The sequence below is a fragment of the Hyperolius riggenbachi genome, chromosome 4 (genome assembly GCF_040937935.1).
Source record: "Hyperolius riggenbachi isolate aHypRig1 chromosome 4, aHypRig1.pri, whole genome shotgun sequence".
NCBI lineage: Eukaryota > Metazoa > Chordata > Amphibia > Anura > Hyperoliidae > Hyperolius > Hyperolius riggenbachi.
In genome coordinates, this window is record NC_090649.1 from 424,846,502 (window position 1) to 424,873,098 (window position 26,597).

The following is a 26,597-nucleotide window of genomic DNA, read 5'->3' on the forward strand; positions in this document are numbered from 1 at the left end:
AACTTACTGAAGATGGAATGATATGGTATGAGTTATGCATGGCTTTGTTAGATGAAATGTTGAGTCAGTAACCAGTTAAAATGGGTTGTAGATTTGAAAGGTTGGTGAGTTTCAATATGATTTAGGGAGGGAGTTCCATAGAAGGGGAGAAGTATGTGAGAAATCTTGCATGAGAAAGTGATTAGGGCAGAAGAAGCTCATTAGCATGGCATAGCTTGTGCATCGGTTGGTATCCGAAAATGACTGTAGCAATTTTTGAAAGAGCCAGATTTGAAGTATTTTGTCTTGCAAAAAAAAAAGTAGTTTCAGTTTGGACACAACTAAAAACCAGTTTCATTGATATACAGTATACAGTATTTTTTTTCTTTTTTTATGCAGCTGACACTCACTTTTGAAAACTAAAATATTTTTACTGCTCACACTTTTTATATTTAGATCTGTAACCTTCAGAAGCAAGAACAGTTACCTTGCGTTTTATCACCTACATTTTCTTTCTGTCATCACATAGCTCTATGCTTTGTAATTGCTTTAATCCAACAGCACCTACAAATAGGTGTTATGTACACTAGTTCAGTTTTAGTACATATGCACATCTCTCTCTGTCTCGCTGTATATACGTGTGTGTGTGTGTGTGTTTCTCTGTCTGCTACAGCAGGTTTTTCAAATGTATAAATTGAGAACTTGATTAATTTCCTAATCAGCACCAATCATGCAATTAATAATCTTCTCTGGAATTGATACATGTTCACAAAGGAAATATTGGACTCTTTCCTGTCTTTAACATTTTAAACAGAAAGTCCAGCATCCTCAGACGAGCCATGGAAAGACGTCTATTCCTGAGATTGAATACACCACCTCCTCGCCTATGAGACAAGCTGGGACGGCAGTCTCCGAGCAGCTAAATCTAAATCCCGTGACTGCTAATTTATATTCCAACTACTCAAGAAAATGTTCTTACTCTCAAGAGGACCATTTGACGGAAGAGAACGAAGAAGAGAAAAATAGATCATCCTTTAGTGAATACTTTGACTTACTGTCTGACACGGAACGTGAACCAAGTCACCTTCTCAGTAGAAATCTCTGTAACCGCGAAGGCTCTCATCAAAATATCTCATCTGCTGCACTGCAAAATCCTGCCAAGACCAAAGGGAAGCATTCAGAAAGTGTATCTGGTGACCATGATTTCTCTCACATCGAAACTGACTGCACTTTCTTCCAACAGATGTCCTCCTCCGAGATGAAGACGCTTGATAATGAGCTACCTAAGTGCAAAGATATATTTCCTTGTAATCTCCGTGAGACCAATATGCTACTGGAAGATAAGTTAAAGGAGAGCAAGCTTTGTTGCCGAACCCACCAGGGTATCCACCGGAAGCCTTGTGCCTTACAGCAGGTCTGTAATGCTAACAACGACAGCTTTGCGTGCCGGGAGGCCACACATCACACATATAACCTGCAGAGTGTCTTCAGCAAAGTTTCTCATCTTTATAAAGAGACACAGTTGCCTACCATTCAAAATGTTATTAAGCAAGCTAAAGATTTCTACAACACTGATTTCACGTGGCAAGTTCCAGCTCTATCCTTTATTAAAAGTTCACCATTAAGAAAATATTTCCCATTCACAGAGTCCAATAAAGATTTAGCTGAGCCACATTCTCATGACGAAAAAGTGAAGGTTTACAATATTGGCCAAAGAGACATCAAGTGTAAAGAAGACAAACAATTGGTTCTGCAGGAACTATATCTAAGGAAGGGCTCAGAAGAGTCTAAAGATATCATAGGAGGAGCTGTCAGTCTGGTTTCTTACACATTTTTAAATTTGCCCAAGGAGTATTTAAATCTCACAGAATACTCTGCTGATGACCTTTTGGATTACTTCTCATCTGTACTGCCAGGATTTCATGCTGACAAGAAATATTTTAAAGGTTTATATTGGCATTCTATTCTTAGTAAGCATAATCAAGAGCCTCATCCAGCCTGTTTACTGATGTTCTCATCAGACCTCATCTTTATATTACTTTCACATTATTCTCCAGTACTGCTTTGTTCTGTCACTCTCACGTCTTTGCAAGAGCTTCACATTAGTTTTGGAGGGCAAAGCGTACACCTTCTCGGAACATTTGTGGACTCGCCTCTGGCGATATTTACATTTGACAGTCACTGCACCCAGAGGCTATGTCAAGACATCGGAAAATTGCTAATGGCTGAATCAAGCTATACCAAACTTATCGACCATGCTCTGCTGAGTAGAGATCTGATGGAACTGTCAACTGACTGGAATGCCGCAGTCTCAGACGTAGTTTGCGCTAATGGCTTCAGACTAACTTGTAACTTCAAGAATGCATTAGCCGACACAGTCTATGTCCTTCACGAGAATATAAATGGTACAAAGCCGCCATTAGGAGACGTGCACTTGTTGCTTTACACAGCAGTGAAAGTAGAACATATGCAATCTGTATATAGTTGGCTGGCTCTCACAAACACATCAATAGCCCTTGTGCATGATCAGGCTTTACACCCAGGATTGTGGGACAACACTTCTTCAACTTCAACCTCTCACCAAATAAATCTGCGTAGTTTAAGTGAAATCAGATGCGTTATAGTAAATGACAGGGATGATCTAACCAAGATGACTATTGTTTTCTGTAAGAAGGAAAGTGACTTGAACGTGTCCACAGATGAAGAGGATTTGCTGCCCATTATTTCCCAGATAGAGTCTGAGCACAGCTTGTCTGAAGTCTGGAGACTTACTTTTAGCTCCTATAAATATGCACTGTCTTTTATTAAACATTTGACACATTAATTCACCTAAACCAAAACAATATACAGCATGTAATCTATAAAGATCGGCCTATGGTAACTTCCACCTCTCAAAAATTAACGATACAATCTAAAAAGTCCAACTTACTTTGATTAGATATCCTAGTAAAGGTCACATTAATGCTTGGCAGTTACCGAATTCCAAATTGCTTATGTGGATGCTGACTTTCGTGGGGTCAGTGGACCGGAATGTGAAGCAGAATGCATGGTACTGGCTTGTACTTAGAGGTCCACTGTCCTGGAGGAATGACACCAAACATGATGTTACCTCTTTCTTCTTTTTTCCCTTCTTCTGTTCTGGATTATATTTGGGTATGACTTATGATGTGGACATTTGTAAAGGCTTTAAAGAGAGCAGTGTCGTCTTTTGCTAGGTACACACGATACGTTTTTCCGCTTGATTTTCCGTCTGATTTACTCGATTCTGCGCTTGATTCTCTTTATCTTCCACTCGTTTTTCGTATCTTTTTCCATTCACTTCTATGAGAAATGTACCCAAAAAACGATCGTGAGGAATATCGGACATGTCGGAAATTATCTATCGAACCCATCATCTTGAGCGGATAAACATATGGGGCTTGATTCACTAAGACAAATAGCATGCCTTATCAAAGTTAACATGCCTTATCAGAGTAGCATAGCGAGCGATGTGAACCCGCAGGGGCTCCGGGCAGCACGAGTGGAGCTCTCGTCATTGCCAAATAGCAGGCATAAGCCTGCTTTGCTACTCTGATAAGGCATGCTAACTTTGATAAGGTGTGCTAACTTTGATAAGGCATGCCATTTGTCTTAGTAAATCAAGCCCATGGTGTGTACCCAACATTAAAGTTTGTAAACACTCTAAAGTAAAGTAGTTTGAAACGTCCGACAAATGGCAGATTCTGCTGTATCCGAAGACAATTGTTTGCAAAAATGTAGCCTTATGATGAGCGACCAATATTCAGGCATTCTGTTCGACCCATCTGGCGGATGAACTCAAACGACTGTTGGGCAGATATTGTGGAGTCATCCACGTGTGTTCAATGTAGTTTGGACAACATTGTGCTTCTGAATGCAGCCTGTCGTGCATAATGTCGTTTCTGCTTGCACATCCCTTTTTTAAATTAGTTGGTCGTTTGCAATATTGCTCTTCCCTGATTTCTCTTATTCCCCATGGCAAATTCAGCATAAGTTCCTGCAGTGTAGTGCCACTTGCACATCTCCACTCTCCACACAGCAGACCACATTGCTTGGTCAGGAGCAGAATACCTTGTCGCCCTAACCAATCTGTAGATATTCTACATTAACATGGCAGCAGCAGCCTGAGCCAGTCTTCTGGGTCTTCGTGGAGGAGTAGTTGACTCTTTGGTCTATTTGCTCTGTGTTGTACTATTGAATGACTGCCAAAGATTTATGTGAAGTGAAGAACACTTCAATTGTTGAGTTCTGTTCTCCTGGTGAAGTGAGAGGTTTTCCACAAAACATTCCGGGTCCTAATTATTCTCGCCACTAATCGAATCCTGTAAATCTACAAAATAGAACTGTGAGAATTCTTTTGGATATATCTCTCCAAATGGGGTTGCAGTGTTCTCCCCAGAATTATATTCCAGCCAGGTGGAATGAAAAAGTAGCCGGGTGGGGCACGACGGAAGAATGCAGGGACGGTGCTTCTCTTTGCAACGCTGCTTACAGCATAGGAGGAGGATGAGAAGGCGAGCAGATGACAGCCGGGGGAGGTCACTGGGCTTGTGCTTGCTTTCATACATATCTGAAACTCTGCAGACTATTTACTACCATGTGATGATGTGAATACATTTATCCACTATGGGCTCTATTCATAAAACGTTACCGCAAGTTTTCCGCTCAAAACAGCTGACTTTTCCGACCATTTAGCAAAGTGGGCATTCATGAAGTCTGTTTCCGCATGAAAATCTGACATTCCTGTGCAGTGCGGGGAAATTACCGCCTTGTGCAGAGATTATCACAACACATGTCACTGAAGGTTAATTCATAAAGATTAGAGCAGGCGGAATGTGTGCAGAGAAACCCGGCTGTTTAGATAAGGCGATAAGCCAGGGGTAACAGTCAAGATAACAGCAAGTGAATGAGAAAGACCTCCCAGGCAGCTGCAGTAAGAGGAGAGCAGACAAGGCATTCCGGAATACCAAGGCTGTGTTTTTTTAACCCCTTGGGTACCTGTTTTCAGATACATTTCACATCAGAAAGCCTGCATGTGTAACATTTATTGAAGTTCTTCTAAGCTGCAGCAATTAAATAGATTGTTTAGGAAGACTAAGGCCCCGTTCACATCACAAACGCGGATGGCCACGCATGTGGAACGCAACGCATGCGAACGCACGCCATCCGCGCTTGTGTGCGTTGCGTGGCTGATCCCATCACTGAAAAGTGAATGGGACAGCCACGCGTTTTTACAAAAAATGCGTGCAGCATGCGTTTCCGGACCGCACAGGTCCGGAACGCATGCAGTGTGAACATCAGACATTGCACTCTATGCAATGTCTGATGTCGTGCGTGTCGGCCACCTGCACGCGTTTCCAAAACGCGGCTGGAAACGCGTGCAGTGTGAACGGGGCCTTATAGACAGATTCAGTGCAGATTCAGAAGGAGAGGCAGAAAATGCACATTTAAAGGGATGCTGGGGCTGCCTCCTTTATACTAAGGCTGTCTCTGCAGGAGAAATTGTATCAACTCGGCCAGCAAATGTAACAACTCAGCAGCACCTCCAGTTTAGTGCGGGAATTCCCCGACCTATTAGCGCAAGTGTAAACATTTCTATGAATTAGCACACAAAAGTGTAAAATACCGATGCAGTGTTTTCCCTCCAAGATTTTTTTTACCGCAAATGTTTTATGAATAGAGCCCTATGTGTGTATGCTAGTCTGTATGTACATATTGACAACCCTTTACAAGGCTGTTCGTTTTTAAGTGTCATGTTTTTTCACGCTGTTTTATTATCTTTGTATGTAATAGTGTTTTTTTTTCCCTACTTCAGTTTTCAGCGATCTATGGTTTTATCTAAACCTTAATTTATAAGCATACTAACTATTGCCCTTAAAGTGGACCTGAACTCAGATCTCCTCTCTGCTCTAAAAGATACACAACAGCATAATAACCTTTAAGCAAAAAACATTTCTTTGTTACAGCTGATACAAATCCTAAAATAAATCTGCACAGTTTCTGCTTCCTGGTTCATGGAAGCAGACATATTGTTAACAGCCTGTGCCTTCAAATGGGCTTATCTGCCATAGGCAGTCATGTGACACAGGAGGGGAGAGAAAATTACAGCTGGGGAATGACACAGGCTAAACTCTCTAAATACATACAGGGTGCATTTCTGTTATGTTTTCCTTGTTTCCTGTGCAAGAGTTCAGGTCCAATTGAAAAGTTCCACAACCACACTGGTTTTTTTCAATTTTGTAAGAATGTATGCAGCTTAAGGCCCTTTTTACACTTGCCTTGCAAGTGTGCATTGCGTTGTTTTGCCACAGGGTAACACAATGACAATGCAAGGCAATGGGGCCTAGTACACTTACTGTGTCGCGTTGCGTCGGAAGTTCCTGATCAGCCTATGACCCGCTGCAAAGTCAACAGCGCGTTGCTGTCGGACTTCCGTGGCATCACAGTCAATGGGCGATGCAGAAAATGTAAATACATGGGGGGCGGTGCATATGCGCGGAACAACGCGATTATGAATCTCAGTGGCGTACTTCCTGTCCAGGGAGTACATCACTGGGCGAGGGGCAAGCGGGGGGCGGCGCTATGCATATGACCCTGTCAGCGCACTCTGTAGTTTTTGGCGTTATGCTGCAATGGGGGCGGAGCATCACACCGCAACGCTATGGGCTGGTGTAAAACCGGCCTAAAGGGAACCCAAGGTGAGAAACATAGGCTGACATATTAATTTTCATTTAAACAAATGGGGTTGCCTGGCTTTCCTGCTCATCCCTCTGCCTCTACTACTTTTAGCTATAGACCCTGAACAAGCATGCACATCAAATGTTTCTATCAAAAAATCTGACAAGATTAGCCGCATGCTTGTTTCAGGGTTGTGATTCAGCCACTACTGCAGCCAAAGAGATCAGCAGGATGCCAGGAAACTGGTATAAGTTTAAAAGGAAATTTATATGGCGGCCTCCATATGTCCATCACCTCATTTTCCTACTAAGTAGCATCAAGCATTCATCCTTCTGAACTTAAGACCTCTCCCCAGCAATACCTCCCAGACTCCCCTTCCAGCCTCTCTGGAGTCCTAGATTTACTGAACTTACATCTAATTTCTATATGCGTGTCCCTAATTTTTGCCATTCATTGTTCTTATTTGCACTATGACCTATGTTGTTGTTTGTACTGTGATCAGTGTCTTGTGTACCACAACATTTTTCAGGTGCAACATCTTTTGTCTTGGTGAATAAAGATGATTCTATGCTTTATCAAACATTGTGTTTATATTGCCTTACTGGCTGTATTATTGTGTTTTTCGGACCATAAGACGCACCTAGGTTTAGAGGACAAAAAACAGGAAAGAGATGTATACTAAACCTGGTGGGTCCATGGTGCAGGGGCATCATCTGGATCTTCTCCCCCCAATTATTATGTCCCCCTTATACTTCTTTTGTCCCCCTTGTGCTTTCCCTGTACATCTTGTGTCCCCCTTTTCCCCTTTTGTGACCAGCTCTCTCCCTTGTGTCCTCCTCCTGTCCCCCTTGTGACTTCCTTTTGCCCCCGTTGTGGCCTCCCAGGGCCGGCCCGCTCATGAGGCGGGGTGAAACTTTTGCCTCAGGCGGCAAACTTCTAGGGGCGGCACCCATGGGTGCGGGGCCGCCGAGCCGGAGGGGTAGCGGGCAGGACGTGGGTATTGGGCCTAGTGGTGGGGAGGGGGGTCGGTCCCCCCCCTCCCTCGCCTGGGTCCCCTGATCTGCGCTCCCCTCCAGCTGTAAATAGGAAGCAGCCGATGCCCGATAGTAAGAGGCACGGGCGGGGAGGAATCACCTTTTCTGCGTTCCAGCGTGCGCTCCACTGACGTCACTTCCTGCAACGCCGTCCACTTACACTACAGTGGGAGGCGTTGCAGGAAGTGACGTCAGTGGAGCGTACGCGCGGGGGGGGGGGGGGGGAATTGGGGGGCGGAGGCAGCGGCAATTTTTTCAAAATTTGCCTCAGGCAGCAAAAAGTCTAGGGCCGGCCCTGTGGCCTCCTCTGTTTTCCTTTACCCCCCTTGTGACCCACTTTCCCCTCTTATTGTCTCACTTGTGGTCCCCTCTGTCTCCCAATCCTGGCCACTGGCTGTCTCCACTTCCCTCCCCCCGCCAGCCACCAACCTTCCCATTGCCTGGCTGTCCCACTATGCTCTGCAGCCAAGGATTTCTAGACAATAATAACACAACCAGAGGCACCAGTTGCCCATGGCTAAACAGAACCTCCATGCAACAGCGCATGTGAGCTGTCAGCCTTTGTTTTCTGCTCTGGCGCAATGGCTCTCTATGCTGGGAATATGGCCAGAAGCTGATGGAGGGTTGCAGGCACTATCCCACTAAGCCCCGCAGCCAATCAGAGCTAATGCAGTGGACGCCCGGGACCATGTCACTGAGGGGAGGGGCGAAGCAGAGAAGAATCCTTATCAGAGATTGGAGCCGAGGTCTCCCCTGTAGGACCAGGCTCCATCATTGCGGCCAATCACTGTTCTCCCTGAGCAGCAGTGACCTATCGGGCATCGGCGGGTGTTGTCCTTGAACAGCTGTTCCGGCAGAGTCTCAGTCTGCTGTTCCAGCTGAACCACACTCCACAGCTCAGCCAAAGGGCCCAGCCAGTTGCTCGACCAGTAAGTCTGCCAGCTGATCAACCTAAAGGTGGCCACTAACGATCCAATTTCTAGTGAAAATTTTTTCGAGCGATCAGATAATTCTGAGCGGAAGAAGAATTGTCCACTACACCCCCAACGAACCAATCGTTGCTTCCTATCTATCACAACCAACAAGAAAATGCAAATTTTGGTTTTACAAAAATCCAATCGGATGACTATTTTTATAATCGTTCATAATCGATTGTGTTCATCAACGGAGATTTTACAACCAATCTGATCCGAATTTCTGATCGCTCAAATGATTTTTCGCTAGAAATTGGACCTCAAGGGTGGCCACTAACGGTCCAATCTTTTTCATCCCATCTTACCATTTCTATGTAATATAAGGGACTGCCTACAGTATCTGCTCAAGTATATTCACTCAGTTTACTCTTCTACTACATAGTTTTGGTAAGATTGGATGAAAAAGATTGGATCATTAGTGGCCACCCTAAGGTTCAGCTGATTGCTCTGCCGCAGGCCCTGCCAGCTACGCAGCCAATGGTCCAGCCAGTCGCTGAGCCAAAGACCCAGCTTTCTCGAGTCTCTGCTGATGTCTATTGCTCTCCAACTTATGCTGAAGGCCAGACTTTGGCTGAAAACCCACCCAATCAGATGTCTGCCAACATCAAACTCTCACAGACCTCTGCTGATACTCCGTATTTACCAACTTCTGCTGATGTTCAGTTCCCGCACACAGACCTTTGTTGACACCCAGTTCCCACAGACTCCTGCTGAACCACTGTCCCCACAATTTTCTGCTGAGGGTCAGTTCCCACAATTCCCTGTTGAGGCCCAGAATTCACATATTCTTGCTGATTCAAAATCCTCAAAGAGTTTGGCTGGCACCCGTTTTTTTATAGAATATTGCTGGTCCACAGACTTAGGCTGCTCCCACACAGGGACGTTACAGGCGCACGTTAGTGCAGCCTGTAACGCTCCCCCAACGCACAGCAATGTAACACAAGTGGTCTGTTCACACTGCCCACTTTGCGTTACATGTAACGCCGCACGTTCTTCAGAAAGAGCAGCCTACTATAGCGTTACATCGGCTTAAGCCGCGTTAGACTGTCTGCACATGCTCAGTAATGTTGGGGAGGAGCGGAAAGCGGCCAGGCACATGGCTAATTAATATTCACTGCACGTTGTGACGTGCAGTGTTTACTTCCTGGAGCGGCCGCTCTGTGCGGCGATTGTCCAGCGGGACCACGTGATGCTGCATGCGTCCAAGAGTACGCATCACGGCATCACGGACGCCAGAGTGAGCTGCACAACGCGGCTCACTCTGACGTCCACAACGAAGAGCACCAGGCGTCGCGTTAGGTTCACGTTATGCGACCTTAACGTGGCACCTAACGCAACATCTTAGTGTGCAAGTAGCCTTACAAACTGTTGCCTGAGGTTATCCAGTCTGCTTTCCTGCTTGCCTTGTTGCCCAGTACGCCTTCCTGATGACTTCCAGTTTGATGTTCCTCCTGATCATGTTCAGTCCAGTGTTCCTCCTGGTGGCTTTCAGTCCAGTGTTTCTCCTGATGGCTTCCAGTCCCGTGTTCCTACTGATGGCTTCCAGTCCGGTGTCCCTTCTGATGATGTCCAGTCCGGTGTCCCTTCTGATGATGTCCAGTCCGGTGTCCCTTCTGATGATGTTCAGTCCAGTGTTCCTCCTTACTGGCTGCAGAATTTATTGGGACAGTGCCTGCAACCCTCTACCAGCTCACACAGGAAACCAGGAAGGACCGAGGAGGAGACCGGGCATCCAGATTTAAAGCACGCACCTCGCTTTACCAGGGAGGTGACACCTTACAGCACATTTGCACTATAAGACACACCCATTCCCCACCCCCACCCTATACACATACTTTTGGGGGAGAAAACACTTTTTGTCTTATAGTCTGAAAAATACTATAAGTTGATTTGTTTCTGCTGGGGTACATAGATATAGTGGTTCCTTTCTCCAAGTCAGGATTTAGCAAGTTTTGGAAAAGTAATAACTCCTCACCTGAGCTTTATAGAATGACCGATAAAGAAGTCAGGACAATGAACAGACACATTAGACAAACTAAAGCTGGAAGTCACATGAACATGTCTGTTTATAATTTGTACCCCAAAGGATAATGTGAATTTCACAGAAGCAATGCACATTGGGAATGGCTATTTCTAAAATAATAAAATATGTTGCCTTGAATGATAAAGCAATTTGATAAAAGGGGATAAACAACTGATTAATAAAAACTATTTTATAAAGCATTTTAAAAAGGTACTCATGCAAATGCTTTCCCCATGGAAACCCTTGAAGGAGTTGTCAAGCAACTTCTGCTACCTATAGTACTACTTACCCTGGGCTTCCTCCAGCCCCTGGCAGAAGCTATGTCCCTTGCTGCAGCTCTGCTGGCTCCCGTTCCAAGACAGTGCGCAGAACGACCTCCAGGTTGTCCTCTACTGCGCCTGCGCGATCACCATTGTCGATCACCTCCACATGGTCCGGAACCTACTGCACAGGTGTAGTAGTTCTGCGCCTGCGTAGTACGTTCCGGACTACGTGGAGGTGATTGAGAGCACCGCAGTAGAGGACGACCTGGAGGTCGTCCTGCGCACCATCGGGAAATGGGAGCCAGTGGAGCTGCGGCGAGGGACATAGTGGCTGCCAGGGGCTGGAAGAAGTACTGTGGGTAGCAGGAGTTGCTTGACAACTTCTTCAAGGGTTGTTTTGTAGCAGGATAACAGAGGCGCCAGGTAGAGTAAAATTAATTAAAATCGTTAAAAAGGGCGAAGTGGGTGGACTCACCTCCCTTCTGAAAGAAATGGCCGGACAACGGGCAAGTTACTTGCAGTTTAAAGTAACATTTAATAATAACTCCAAAAGTGCAACGCGTTTCACGGGTAACAGTCCCGCTTCTTCAGGCAAACGATTTTTGGAGGGTACACTGTCTGGTCAAGAGCTGGGTATAGCGCCTCTGTAGGCCTCAGAGGTGCTATACCCAGCTCTTGACCAGACAGTGTACCCTCCAAAAATCGTTTGCCTGAAGAAGCGGGACTGTTACCCGTGAAACGCGTTGCACTTTTGGAGTTATTATTAAATGTTACTTTAAACTGCAAGTAACTTGCCCGTTGTCCGGCCATTTCTTCCAGAAGGGAGGTGAGTCCACCCACTTCACCCTTTTTAACGATTTTAATTAATTTTACTCTACCTGGCGCCTCTGTTATCCTGCTACAAAATAATTTAATCCACCCTTGGTTGAGGGGTGTATCCCCACTTTTTCCCATCTACAGAGAGCGACTTCTTAGACCTGAGCGGGGTCAGGTTATAATTCTCCCCGCCTGCTCGCCCAGTGGTTGCCTTGGTGGCGACCTACCTTTGTGAGTATAATCACCTTCTTTATCACCAGATACCATTACATTAACATACTACACCATATCGGGCTCTCGGTTTCCCTCTCTTCACATCTTCAAGGGTTGTGAACATTCGTGAACCCCATCAAAGTTTTGCTGGGGGGGTCCCATGATTTGTAGTTATGCTGCTGAAGGTAGCACATATTGCTTTAATACAGTAAGTGCCAAAGTGACGTATCCCCATTTCGTACTCCTGCCTTTAGAAAATGGTCCAGGCAAATGGCAAGGATAAAACCTCAGATCATATAGTGTGTGAATGTGCAGCCTTTAACAAAGTGCTCAATTTGGAGACAGCTGAGAGATCTAGTAATGGCAGTGATAAGCAGTTCATTTTTGTAAGTGTTGTTATACTTATTAAACTCTTGCAAACACAACTGAATTAAAAGAAGCAAATCCTTATCAAGATACATAGAAACCCGATCAGCACATTACATATGGAACTGCTATGCCTGTTTTCAATACCAGTTGATCCAAATCATGATGACCTTGAACAAATCATTGACGGTCTGGATGTCGATATGAATAAAAAAAATAACATTCAGAGAGCTTCACAAAGCAAATAGTGTCTAATATGGAACAAATTGTATGCTCCAAATACACTGATCAGTGTATGTATGTGTGTATATAACACTCCACTCCAATAATAATAAGACATTAAGATAGCAAAGGCTAAATGTGGCCACACCCCATACAATTAAAAGATCCAATTTTTCACCCATTTGTTAATTTCGATCGGTAGTCCCGAAAAATCAAGAGCTTTTCTTTTTTTCCTTTTTGATCTATAAATCCGATTGAATTTCCTGCTTGTTTTTTTTTTGTTTTTTTGTTTTGTTTTTTTTGTGGAAGATTGGACATGTTGGAAATATTTTTTCTGAGCTTTCAATTATTTTATGCATGATTGGGGAAAAATTGAACATAGGCGTGTGGTACATTGGTCAGATTTTTGAATTGTTACAGTCATTCAGAAACATTGATTGCTATTCTTGAATTGAACAGATATTTAAAAAATTGTATGGTGTGTGGCCACCTTAAAGGGACACTGTAGGGGGTCGGGGGAAATTAGTTGAACTTACCAGGGGCTTCTAATGATCCCCCGCAGACATCCTGTACCCACGCAGCCACTCCCCAATGCTCCGGCCCCGCCTCTGGTTCACTTCTGGAATTTCAGACTTTAAAGTCTGAAAACCACTGTGCCTGCGTTGCCGTGTCCTCCCTCCCACTGATGTCACCAGGAGCATACTGCACAGGTACAGACCATACTGGGCCTACACAGTATGCTCCTGGTGACATCAGTGGGATCGAGGACACGGCAACGGAGGCGCATTGGTTTTCAGATTTTAAAGTCTGAAATACCAGAAGTGAACCGGAGGCGGGGCCGGAGCAACGGTGAGTGGCTGCGCGGGCACAGGATGTCTGCGGGGGACCATTAGAAGCCCCGGGCAAGTAAAACTCATTTTCCCCCGACCCCCCCCTACAGTGTGTGAGGAAACGCGGAAAAGCCGCAGCAAGTGCTCAGAGCGAGGCGGCTGTTTCCGCGTCCAACATGGCGGCACAACGCAAAGAAACCGCCGCATACCGCATGGGCAGAGCGGTGGAGTCCGCGTTGAATGCGGCGGATTGCGCGCATAGCAAAACTACTGACATTGCGGTTGGATGCGGGGAAGCCGCCGCTTGCTTGGAGAGCAGTGCGGCGGCCCCCGCGCCCGAATCAGCGGATACATTGCAAAACATGTCTGGTGTGGCTGGGACTGCTAGTCCACACAGGTTCAGAAGGACGCGCGCGCGCTGAGAGACAGAGCTTATATGACAGCCAGAGAAGAGTCAGCTGACATTTTCACCACCTTCCATTGGTCCAGCACTTAGGGTTTCTGGTCAGTAGTGTCCGAATCGCACGCCTGAAACAAGCATGCAGCTAATCTTGTCAGATGTTTGGGTAATGCTAAAGCAATGAAAGTCTGTGGGACGTTTCATTCCCGGTGCCGGGCGGTGCGATGTGCTGGAAGCATCTGACGTGAAAGCATCGGCAAGTTACCGTTCAACATCTGTGGTGACCTGCATTGACCAGAAGTCATGTAAGTCAATGACGACACAGAGATTTGAAATGTTTCGTGGTGCGCGTGCGAGGTAGCAAGTTTTGTGTGTCAATACACTCAATGTCCATTTCCACCTCAGGAGGTGAGCGCTAGAGAGCCTCACTTATAGCGTGACTTTCTTTCAAAAATTACAATACTGGGCATTGCCGCCGGTGTTTCCAAAATGCTGTTTTTAGTCATTACTATTATTGCTATTTTCCCAGCATTACTGTCCCAGAGCGGAGCGGGGAAGCAATTACTCACCTCCTTCCGGTCCAGGCTGTGTTCAACTGCTCGTGCTTCCTGCAATCCCGCCCACTCGAGTACAGTGGGCAGCATTGCAGGAAGTGATGCAAGTGAGGGAATGCAATGCCTGGACCAGAAGGAGGTGAGTAATTGCTTCCCCGCTACTCTCTGGGACAGTAATGCTGGGAAAATAGCTGGGGGGATCCTGACCCCCCTCCCCACCGCTGTGCCCGCTGCTCCCCCTTCCTGGCTGCAACCCCCTCCAGCTTGGTGCCCTCCCTCAACTTCCGCCGCCTGAGGAACCTGCCTCATCATGCCTCATGGACGGCCCGGGGGTGGGTGTGATTGGGGGACCGCACCGCAACCAAAACGCTTTTTGCTGGTGTGAAACCTGCCTCCGGCAACCATATTTACTGTACACAGTCATTTTAAAATAATGCATACCAGAATGTTTTCAATCAGGGTGTATATATGCAGGTCTTGTGAACTTCTTGTGCTATTAGTAAAATACATTCATAATATCCTAAGTAATGTACATTCCCCCGTTTTCTCGGTTCCTAGGCTTGCAGTGAGTTAGTGGCTTTGTTTTCTCACAGCAGTTTGACATTCTTGAATCCAACATTGCTATGAATAAAATATTGATTGCGAAATGTAATAGTGTTTTATTGTGTTTTCCTGTTCATTTACTGCTGTCGCCAAATTTACTGGCATTTTATAGTCTTTTATTCAGACAATTGATTTGTAATAACAGTCTGCAGCCCAGGATTACGAAATTAAGTTTCTTATTACCTGGCAGTGGCGTAATGTTCCACCATTTTCCTGTAAAGCTCTCATCCTTTTCTAACACAGAGCGATTCTGTACACTATTATTTAAAAATCATTTTCTTTTTGAAAGCTCAGGACATTTTTCATTCCTGGACTCCCTCTTACCACCGAAGCCTAAAACCAAGAAGCTCCAACCCCACCTTCCCCGCATACATATGATAGGGTGCCAGGTCCTGCTGATGATTTGACTATTGCTGTAGTGCTGCTGCCAATAATCTGTCAGCTTTGTGAGTCCCTATATCTGAGTTTCCTGTAGTTCTTCTCCCATTAAAGGAAACCAGAGACGTTACGGTACCCGTAACTTAAGCCAGTTGGGGCCAGTCTGCGCCGCAGAGATACGTAGAGAGCGCACTTCCCTTGCGTCAGACTGGCTGCGAATGGAGGAAGTTATGGGACCCGATATCAGAGCTGGAGAAGGCTGAGGAGGGCGGCGTGGGAGCAATCCGTGCGGATGGAGCTGGAGGAAGCCCCAAGTATGTATTTTTTTTTTATTTTATCGTCTCTGGTACACTTTAATCAGCTAAGGAATCTCTTCTCTTCCTTCCCTCCAGCATACACCCCCTCCTAATGCCTAATCCTAACGTAAACCATTTCTTGATGCCTAACTCTAGCTACACCCCCCCCCCCCCCACACACACACACACACACACACACACACACAAAGTCCTTTTCAATGCCAAGTCACCCAACAGTAACACCCCCATATCCTTACCTTAGTCCAGGGGTCTCAAACTCAATTTACCTGGGGGCCGCAGGAGGCCAAGTCAGGATGAGGCTGGGCCGCATAAGGGATTTCACAAAAAAAGTTAATCAGCAGCTCCCACCACCACCACAACACCCCCCCCCCCCCACCGCCACCCCCCGCCCATTGCATTGATTTTTATTTCAAAATCAAATTAACACTGAAGTGAACTATTTTGCCTATTTTACCTTATAGTTCGCTTCAGTGCTACCATTACAAGTAATCCGCCGCATTACAAGTAATCTGCCGCAAAACGAGGGCTGCAGAGCCCCCAAATCACCCGGGGGGCAATCCGCCAGCATTTCCTGGAAGGGGCAGAGCTTCAGCTTCAGCTCTGCCCCTCCTGACGTCAATCGCGGCGTATCGCCGCCTCTCCCCGCCCCTATCTGTGAAGGAAGAGTGAGAGGGGCGGGGAGAGGAGACGATGCACCGCGATTGACGTCAGGAGGGGTAGAGCTGAAGCTGAAAGCTCTGCCCCTTCCAGGAAATGCTGGCGGTTTGCCCCCCGGGTGATTTGGGGGCTCTGCAGCCCTCATTTAGCGGCGGGGATGCGGCGGATTACTTGGGAGCACTGAAGCGAACTACAAGGAAGCTTTTGCCGGCGCAGCCCCCCACAATTTTGTATTGAGGGCCGCAAATGGCCCGCGGGCCGCGAGTTTGAGACCCCTGCCTTAGTCCCATAACACAAATCCTCCTCAAATAATGCTTGACCCCAAATGATACCTTTGTTACTTTTAAACGCTCTCTAAAAACTCATTTGTTCCGACAAGCATATGCGCTACCTTAAGCCACTTCCCATTGTCCTAAGACCAAATTGCACTCCTACTAGGTATCCTAAAACACACAGCCTCTATATATTTTATCGTATACTACCCCCTCCTCTTGTTTCCCCCCATTCCCTTTAGATTGTAAGCTCGCAAGAGCAGGGCTTTCTCCCCCTTTTATGTATTGGAAATCATTATACATTTTATTTACCATGTTACTTTTATCACTGTCATTACCACTTCTGTATTTTGTGTTCTGTATGCTGTATCATTTTTTTGTATTTTGTCACTAATTATGTATCTTGTATATTAGTGTACACCATTGTCTGTATTATTATGTACCCCATGTTTGTTTCTTACTTTGTACAGCGCCACGGAATATGTTGGCACTTTATAAATCAATAATAATAATACTGCTAAACCCATCTGCTGTCATCTTATAGTGTTGCCAGGCTGTTGATTTGCATTGACATTAGAAATTATGGGAGCGCTGAAACAAAAGACCACATCATCTGGTCTGCCCCTCTCAAAATACATAAAGGGTTCCTCAATTTCAAGCATGGTGTATTCCCCTTTTGTGTGATATATGCTGCTCTTCCCTGCACCATCCATTCCCCCTAGATGACACCACACTCCATAGACTTCTTCAGCTTCTAGTCGGGAGTGCGACTGGGAACAAACTCATATACACTGGGCATGTGCAGGTAACGCCTGCCCATTTCCTGTAGGCTTTTTTTCCCTCCATGTATGAGTGCCTTGTTCTACTGAGCATGCATGGACCTTACTGGTGCAGGCTTAGTGTGGATGTGCTCTTTCACACCCATGGTCCTGGCCATAAAAAGCTTATTAGTAGAGGCACCCAGCACTGGATCAATGTGTTGGAGAATGAATCGGGAAGCCTCTGGACTATACAGAGGCTTCCCACTAATGAGGTAAGTATCTAACTTCTATACATTTAAGTGTACTGGGGCCGAAGTTTGTGTATAAAATAACATACTTATCTAAGAAGAGTCAAGCCTCTGGATCCTAATGAGCCCTCCCAAGCTGTCCTCTGGTCCTCCACTGTTTCCAAACCTTCCGAAGATTGCAAACAAGGGCTTGTTAGTAGTCTGATCATGACCATGCTCCTCTTTGAGCACGAGCGCAGCCATACTGCGGCTACGTGAGTACGGCCGTGCCTGCACAGTAAGACGGGAGTTGCAGGAGGGGCTCCATGCTATCGCGAACAAGCATTTTAGAGCTACTGCGCGGCTCATGCCAGCATAGGAGCACGACCCCAGTCAGCAGGAGGGTCCTGGCCAGCAACGTAAGGCCGGAGGATGCAGAAGAAGACCTCATTAGTGAGAAGTTTGTTGCTGCATCCAGAGGTGATAACATTCTCTTTTGTTTACATTCCTTTAGTACTGAAATTGAGCTTTCTCTGCTTCTAGTATGTGTGCAGCTGAGAAGTGATCATTAGATAGATTTTAATATATAAATACAGCAGCTATGCAATAAAATGCAATTACCTTTCAGAGGAGATACACTGTACTTTGGGAACTTGCCATTTGTAAGCAGACAATACTTGTGCACAAAAGCAAATATGATAACTGTATGGGTAATAAAAAAAGTAAGAAAACACATTTTTATTGAATGTTATGTCAGAGTTTTATCCCACTTTAATGCCACTTCAGGATTGCTTTCATTTCAACTTGTTCCATTCAGAGTATTTATGCAGGTATTGAGGTCAGACAGCGCAGGATGCAGTATGCATACAGTGGTTTGTGAACAAGAATTGTTGCATGATGTGTTGAACAGTATTTATAATGATAACTGGATCTAGGTTTCTAGCTTTGCCTCTTTATAATGAGCAGCTTTCCTTTTCTGTGAGTAGAGTCGGAGTCACTCTTTAGAAAGCTGCCTGTGAGGCAGTAAATTCTGCCTGTGTTATCACACACTGGATTTATGACTAGTGGAGTAAAGTTTTTAGAGCTCTTATTTTTAAAACAAAGTTTGGAATGTGTTGGTTCCCTGGAGCTGGAAAGCGAAATTCTAAGGTCTCCGAGATATCAAGCTTTTATGTGGAGCTAAGGAGAAAATGGGAAAATGAAAAGATGACCCGGGGTCATGCAGTACACAGCTGACATATTGCATTCTAGCCAGTGGGCGAGATAGCCATAGGTTCCCTCTAACTGTAGAAACCAACATCTTAAACATTAACTACCTCCTGACACTGGCTGTCCCTGGAGAGGCAGGGCGAATACAATCCATTTCTGTCCCTCCACAGCATAATGTTCCCACGCTATATGTGAAAAGCCTATTACATGGAATGTGTTTCTGCAATTAATGGTACTGAACATGTATGCAGCTAGAGCTTGCAATCCTTATAATGGTTTCTTCTTTTTTCTTTTATTGTTGTGGCTAGATATTCGAACCTCTATACGTTGTTTTCCATTTTCCATTAAAAAGACTAAAAATAGTATATTTTTTATACCAATAGCAAATTTATTAAGAGGAAAGATAGGCAGGTAAACACAAATTTCATGTCACTCTTTTTAGATTCCGCATGTATTTGTATTTGGGCCCAGGTGGATTATTTCAGTATAACAAGAGTATTGGACACAGGTGGAGCATTACATGAATATTTGGCACTGGTGGAGTATTATGTGAGCATAACAAAAGTATTGGTATAGTATAAAATTGAAGCCAGAAGGAAGAAGTGCACGTAGTGAGTCTTGCAACGTGTCCAATAGGACGTGTGCAAGATGTTTGGAATGCATAGAGGACCGCGGGGTTATGGGTAAGTAATCCCATCTCTCCCAAACGCACACCTGAGGCCATCAAGCCTCATTTTAATCACGGATTCGAGTAGCTCACTACTCGTGAGCTCATCACTATTGTGGAATTCACTAAAGAGAGGGTTTTATGAAAGTGCAGAATGAGTTTCCAGCATAGCTCTGCAGGAGAGTTCTGCAAAGGCCTCAAAGCCTAGAGATGCGTAACTATGAAAATGGCGGACAAAAAAATAGCGCCGGAGACTGCGGCAGCAGATTATTGGTAAAGTTAGAGATACTCTAATTCTTGATTCCTATAGTGAAATATTGGTAATCTTTTACTGATCTTTTACTTTGACCTAACTTAACCCTACTCCTGTGGGCGGTCCGGTACCTAATAATGTAACTATGCAGAAAGCACATTATTAACCACTTGACCACTCAGGGTTTTTTCCCCTTGTGGACCAGAGCAATTTTCACCTGTCAGCGCTCCTCCCTTTCTTTCGCCAATAACTTAATCACTACTAATCACAGCAAAATGATCTATATCTTGTTTTTCTCGCCACCAATTAGGCTTTCTTTGGGAGGTACAATATGCTAAGAATTATTTTATCCTAAACAGATTTTAATTGGAATAATAAGTAATAATATTTCTCAGGTTTTGGTCATTATAGTGTTAAAATAAAGCGTTATACTGTGGATAAAAGCCACACATTTTATTTGCCCATTTGTCCCGGTTATTGCAACGTAAAAAATGTCCCTAGTACAATGTATAGCACCAATATTGTATTTGGAAATAAAGGTAGATTTTTTTCAGTTTTGCGTCCATCACTAATTACAAGCCCGTAAATTAAAAATTAATAGTAATATACCCTCTTGACATAAATATTAAAAAAGTTCAGTCCATAAGATAACTATCTATCTATCTATCTATCTATCTATCTATATATATATATATATATATATAATATTTTTTATGTAATTTTTTTTCCTATACAAAAAAAAAATGGGTACTATGGATATATGGTGTGGGGTGGAAATAGTTATTATAAAACTCCGTGTGGGTTTTTTTATTAAATAAAAATTAATTTTGGTGTAATTTACTATTTGGACACAAGATGTCCTCAGTCATTTATTTCCTATTCACATACGTAAGCATGTGAATCGGAAGTAATGCGTGGCACTTAACAACAGGAAGATACAATGAATGCTGGCGTCTCGTAGACGTCGGCATTCATTGAATCGGGGACTTAGATTAATGAATGGGAACTGCGCTCCCGTTCATTCATCTCCCTGCTAACCAGCAGTAACGGCGGCGCATACAAGAGCTTGTATTCATTGCCCTGGTGCATCCTGTGAAATTTTCCAAGCTGTGAATATACTGCACGGCGTGCGCTAAGTAGCATTATTATACATTGCCTGCTCCTGGCAATGGCGTCTCCTCCACTTCCTGGTAAGTTTGCAAGTGTCCTGCTGCCAGCCAATCACCATGCGGCACTGAAGCCACATGGTGATTGGCTGGCTACACAGTACCTGCAAACTGACCAGGAAGTGGAGGACCCCTTTGCCCAACCTTAATCCCCTAAATGACCCCTTTGCCGCCATAGATGGCAATTAATAGTAATCATGGTCACCCATAGGTAAACATTGCCTTCCCCAGCACCAGTGTTAATTCAGTTTCCTTTTAAGTTGGGCATCCCTTTTAGTTGCCTTAAAGGAATACTGTAGGGGGGTCGGGGGAAAATGAATTGAACTTACCAGGGGCTTCTAATGGTCCCCCGCAGACATCCTGTGCCCGTGCAGCCACTCACCGATGCTCCGACCCCGTCTCCGGTTCACTTCTGGAATTTCAGACTTTAAAGTCTGAAAACCACTGTGTCTGTGTTGCCGTGTCCTCGCTCCCGCTGATGTCACCAGTAGCGTACTGCGCAGGCACAGACCATACTGGGCTGGTGCTATACACTCCTGGTGACATCAGCGGGAGCGAGGACACTGCAACGGAGGCGCAGTGGTTTTCACACTTTAAAGTCTGAAATTCCAGAAGTGAACCGGAAGCGGTGAGTGGCTGCGCGGGCACAAGATGTCTGCGGGGGACCATTAGAAGCTCCAGGTAAGTTCAACTTATTTTCCCCCGACCCTCCTACAGTATTCCTTTAAAGGACAGGTGCGAGGGGAAAATAAAAAGGATCTACTTACCTGGGTCTTCCTCCAGTACCCTTGCAGCTCTGGTGTCCCGGGATCCCCTCCGTTACTGATGCCGACGCCAACCTCGCCAGGTCGGCATCTTCTGGGCCTGTGTAGAACGCTCAAGGCCACGTGAGCGCGATTGCGAGTGGTGCGGGCTCGTGCAGGTGCAACGTAGGGCATCCCGGGACACTGGAGCTTTGATGAAGGACAGACAAGACTGCAAGGGGCTGTAGGAAGCCCCAGGTAAGTAGATCCTGGTATTTTTTTTATTTTTTCTTGCACCTGTCCTTTAAGCAGTGAGACATGGGAGCAGATCACCATAAACCTAACTAGTAAGGGTTCCTGAAGAGCAGCAGAAGACTACTGCTCACCCAGTCGAGATGGAATCCTAGTTTATGTGAAGTGAGTCACCGATTTCTAGTACTGGTTTATTAGAAAGCGTGAATGAAGCTGATAAACAGATGGCTTTCTTTTTTTATGGCAAGATTGCCCAGAATCCTTAGAACAGCCCTGCGATTTCAGCAGTTAACACAATAACATGGCTATCTGCAGTAGGCTCGCAGTTCATTCATTGCAGGTAGCCTGTTTTAGTTACGGTGTGATCCTATCTGCTTACTGGCCCGCTGCTGGTAATGAAGAGGGGAAGCGCGCTGGTATCCATCGTAGTAACCCATCCGCACTTAGATACAGCCTGCAGCGTGTGGTCCCATAATACGCAGCCTATTAAAGGCAAAAATAGTCTAAAATGTGAGCAAAAATAATATAGTCATTTCTCAAAGGCTAATTCATTCACCTATCTGCAGGCCGCAGAAGTGCTATATCATCCTTCATAATTATTCATCACTGAAACACAGCGCAGATAGTAGAGTGTCAGTATCGGAGCTGATAGCGAGATCCATTGGCGCTTCAATTATTCTCCCTATCTTCTTCCGCACACCTGGGCTCCAGACGCCAAGCGGTGGCTGCAGCAGGTGGATTGTGATATCCGTACCGAGGCTGCCTGGGTAATTTGGTTTCTGCATTGCCGGGGCTCCAGAGGCCAGTCCTTCTTTGTAACAACCTTCCCCGCTGACACTTGGACCCCTAACAAGACACCGAGCGACATGACATGACTGTATGCCCGGAGGAGCTGTCACGCCAAGATTGATGCTACCATACCTGTGTTCCCCTGTAATGGGAAATGTGACCACAGCATATTCATATGGAACTTGCTGCGAAATATTAAACACATAAATCTAGCCCGGTATTAGTCATTTCCAGAACGGGGCTGAGCTTATTTTAGACTAATTTGAAACGAATGGTCTGCCTCGTGAAAATATATATATTTTTTCTCTCCTTTCGTAATATATAAAGTGTCACCGAGTGAAAAATAATCCCTGTCATTTCGTTTCTAAATTCTATCACGTTTACGGCACTTGAAATGGAGGCTTCGTTTATTTCTTCTTTTATGGGGTTTATTAAGGGCCTACTTGACATGGTCTGCAGCGGGGCTGCGTAATTGACAGCTTCTAGTCTATATGTGGCTTCAGCTAGGCTGGATTCTCAGAAGTGACACGATATTTAATATGGCTCTGATGGGTAATATTCAAAAGAATAAATAGATGAAGTGGAACGGATGGACATCTTCTGTGTATCTAATTTTGGGATATGTGGCTTCCTCCTGTAGAAGAGGGTTGAAACTGGATTTCGGCTTAAAGGGAACCTTAACTGAACGGGTGGTAAAGAGTTTTACTTACCTGGGGCTATTACCAGCCCTATGCAGCAGTCCTGTGCCCTCGGCGCTGCTCTGGAATCCTCTGGTCCCCCGCTGTCACTTAGTTTCGTTTTTGACGACTCACCAGTCGCCGGCCGCCATGCGTATTATTGGACGCATTCACCAATGCAATTAGCGCTATTGCGGACCGCAACGCGTACAAAAATACGTGTTGCCGCATATCTACGCATGCGGAATGCGGCAACGCGTATTTTTGTATGCGCTGCGGTCCGCAATAGCGCTAATTGCATTGGTGAATGCGTCCAATAATACGCATGGCGGCCGGCGACTGGTGAGTCGTCAAAAACGAAACTAAGTGACAGCGGGGGACCAGAGGATTCCAGAGCAGCGCCGAGGGCACAGGACTGCTGCAGGGGGCTGGTAATAGCCCCAGGTAAGTAAAACTCTTTACCACCCGTTCAGTTAAGGTTCCCTTTAAGTTAAATTGAAGCCTGGTATAGCCTGCACCCCTTAAATAGAGTCTGAAGCCAAATTAAATACTTCTTTTTACCTGCAATTTATCTTAAGCAATATGAGCAGTGCTGAAACGCCACATTCCCATGGCAGAATTAGGTCTTTATGCCCCCCAAATCCCCGGTGCAAAAATCGGGGAGAGCTTTCTGGTAGAAGTAGAGTCTAGAGCTGTAGCTCTGCCTCTACTGGAGTCAATTTCTGCCTGGCCACCTCTCCCCGCCTCTGTCTTGTTTCACTGTGAGAGGCGGAGATCCGCAGAGATTGACTCCAGTAGAGGCAGAGCTACAGCGCAAAACTCTGCCTCCCCAGGCAGCAAAATCCACGACCTGGAAAGTCGTGGAATTTTGCCCGGGGATTTGGGGGGTATAAAGACCTCGTTCTGCTGCAGGAATGCGGCGTTTCGGCACTGCTCATATTGCTTAAGATAAATAGGTAAAAAGAAGTATCCTCTTTAAAGAGAACCCGAGGTGTAAATAAGTTTTAGTTATCATCCCGGGAGCAGTATAGCTATTCCCCACAGGACTTCATCTGAAGTTCCAGGGAAGTAGATATACGTACCTCAAGGGGATTGCCCGCTCTGCGCATTCTGTGCGCGCTCTCGTTGCTGCCCGTTAATACACTAATCAGTGAATAGGATCAAAGTGCCTGTGATCAATGAAAACTGGCATAAATGAGATGCTGGTGGTCACTAACAAAAGGGAAAGTAAAGCATACCTCATTACTTCCTGTAACGCATGAATGCAGTACACAGGAGGAATAAAGTGGTGGGGGGCATCTAGTGGCCAAATAGTAAACTTAAATCTACATATATCCCAATAAATAAAAATTAATAAAATACCCCATTAACCACTTCAGCCTTCAGTGTTTTTTCATCTTATGCATCTGAGCAATTTTCACTTCCCATTCATTCGCCAATAACTTTATCACTACTTATCACAATAAATTGATTTATATCTTGTTTTTTCCGCAACCAATTAGGCTTTCTTTGGGTGGTACATTTTGCTAAGAATTATTTTTTCTAAATGCATTTTAATGGGAATATTAAGGAAAAAATTAAAAAAATTATTCAAAGAATTATATAAAAAATAAAAATATGATATAAAATAATTATTTCTCAGTTTTTGGCCATTATAGCTTTAAAATAATACATGCTACCATAATTAAAACCCACATATTTTATTTGCCCAATTGTCCTGGCTATTACACCATTTAAATTATATCCCTATCACAATGTATGGTGCCAATATTTTATTTGGAGATAAATGTGCATTTTCCCAGTTTTGCGTATTTACAAGCTTATAATTAAAAAAAAATAATAGTAATCTAGCCTCTTGACATGCATATTAAAAAAGTTCTGACCCTTAGGTAACTATTTATGTTTTGTTTGTTTTTGTTTTTTTGTAATTTTTGTTTTGTTTTTTTAGTTAAAAAAATTATTTGGGTATTTTTGGGAGAGTGTGGGAGGTAAACCGTTAATTTTAAATGTAAGTGTTGGTCTGTAATAAAAAAAAATGTATGTAGATGTAGTTTTACTATTTGGCCACAAGATGGCCTCATTTTTTTTTGGGCTTCCTGTAAGCGAACTATGTAAGCATACTATATATGCTTACAGGAAGTGAAGAGGGTGTGTGTGACTTGGAACAATTGCGGCTTCTCATAGAAGCCAGCAATCATTCTAACGGAGAACGGTGTTCCCATTCATTGATCTCTGGGCTAACAGGCGCTGGCGCAGCAGCAGCGTTTTGGACGTAGCAGCTATGTATAAAAGGTTTAAATGGTTAACCCCTTACCTCCCCTCCCATAATGACATTTATTTAAAAAGTACATAGTTACAAGTCATGAGGTTGTATTACTGTTATATTTGCAACTAAAGGCTTGTCATTTGTTATGGATGCAAAACTGAAAAAATACACCTTTTGTTTGTTGCCAAATAAAATATTGTTGCCATACATTGTGTAAAGGACATAATTTAAACCGTATAATAAATGGGACAAATAGGCAAATAAAACACGTGGGTTTTAATTACAGTAGCATGTATTAATTTAAAACTATAATGGTTGAAAACTGAGAAATAATGCATTTTTTCTTGTTCTTTCCATTAAAATGAATTTAGAATAGAAATGTACTATCCAAACAAAGCCCAACTGGTGGTCAACAATTCCACATATCTAATCAGTCTAGCATCACTAGGATGGTGGGGTTACATACAATGTATAGCTATAGGTCGTGTCTCTTATGCTGAAGCCAGTTATTGAGGCGCTAAACTGCAATTATTTAACATAGTAGCTTTTCACATGTCATAGTTATTAACAGCTGCTTTGAAATCACATTAGCTGAACTGTAGTTTAAAAATAGTGAAAGCTCTCCCTGTACCTGTTGTCCTAAGAGCCTCTATCGCCAGGAGGTTTATCCAATGCACAGTGCGATCATGATCATTATTTTTATTTGATACCAAAGGTTTTTCCACTAGTGTTACTGCTGCTGTTTCTGTGACAGTGCTGTCCCTAGAGACAAGCATCTTATGTGTCTTTATTCCAGATTGGATTGCATGTGTTTTATTTAGTAAAGAAAGAAAGAAAGACAAACCTGAGTCTAGCAGTGATTCTATAACTTGATAGAAGCAGCACTGCTGGGGTTGTGTTGATAAGTTTCTCACCTCCTTCCTAAAATGTCGGTCACACAGTTTTTTCCAGGAAACCTCCCAGAAAGCATTAGCTAGAAATCTATGGTCA

At 44.4% G+C, this 26,597-nt stretch overlaps 1 protein-coding gene across 6 annotated transcripts in view; it reads left to right on the forward strand.

Moving 5' to 3' along the window:
• The window catches only part of KIF16B (kinesin family member 16B), a 635,015-nt gene that overhangs the window by 449,694 nt on the left and 158,724 nt on the right, over positions 1 to 26,597 (forward strand). For 3 of the 6 annotated variants that reach the window (XM_068232450.1, XM_068232452.1, XM_068232453.1), the window contains one exon: positions 794 to 7,202. The exons of the other annotated variants lie outside the window; for them this stretch is intronic. In XM_068232450.1, the coding sequence (XP_068088551.1) occupies positions 794 to 2,803 (2,010 nt within the window). In that variant the 3' untranslated portion in view covers positions 2,804 to 7,202. Of the gene's footprint in view, positions 1 to 793; positions 7,203 to 26,597 lie in introns of those variants that run through there. 6 annotated transcript variants of the gene reach the window in all.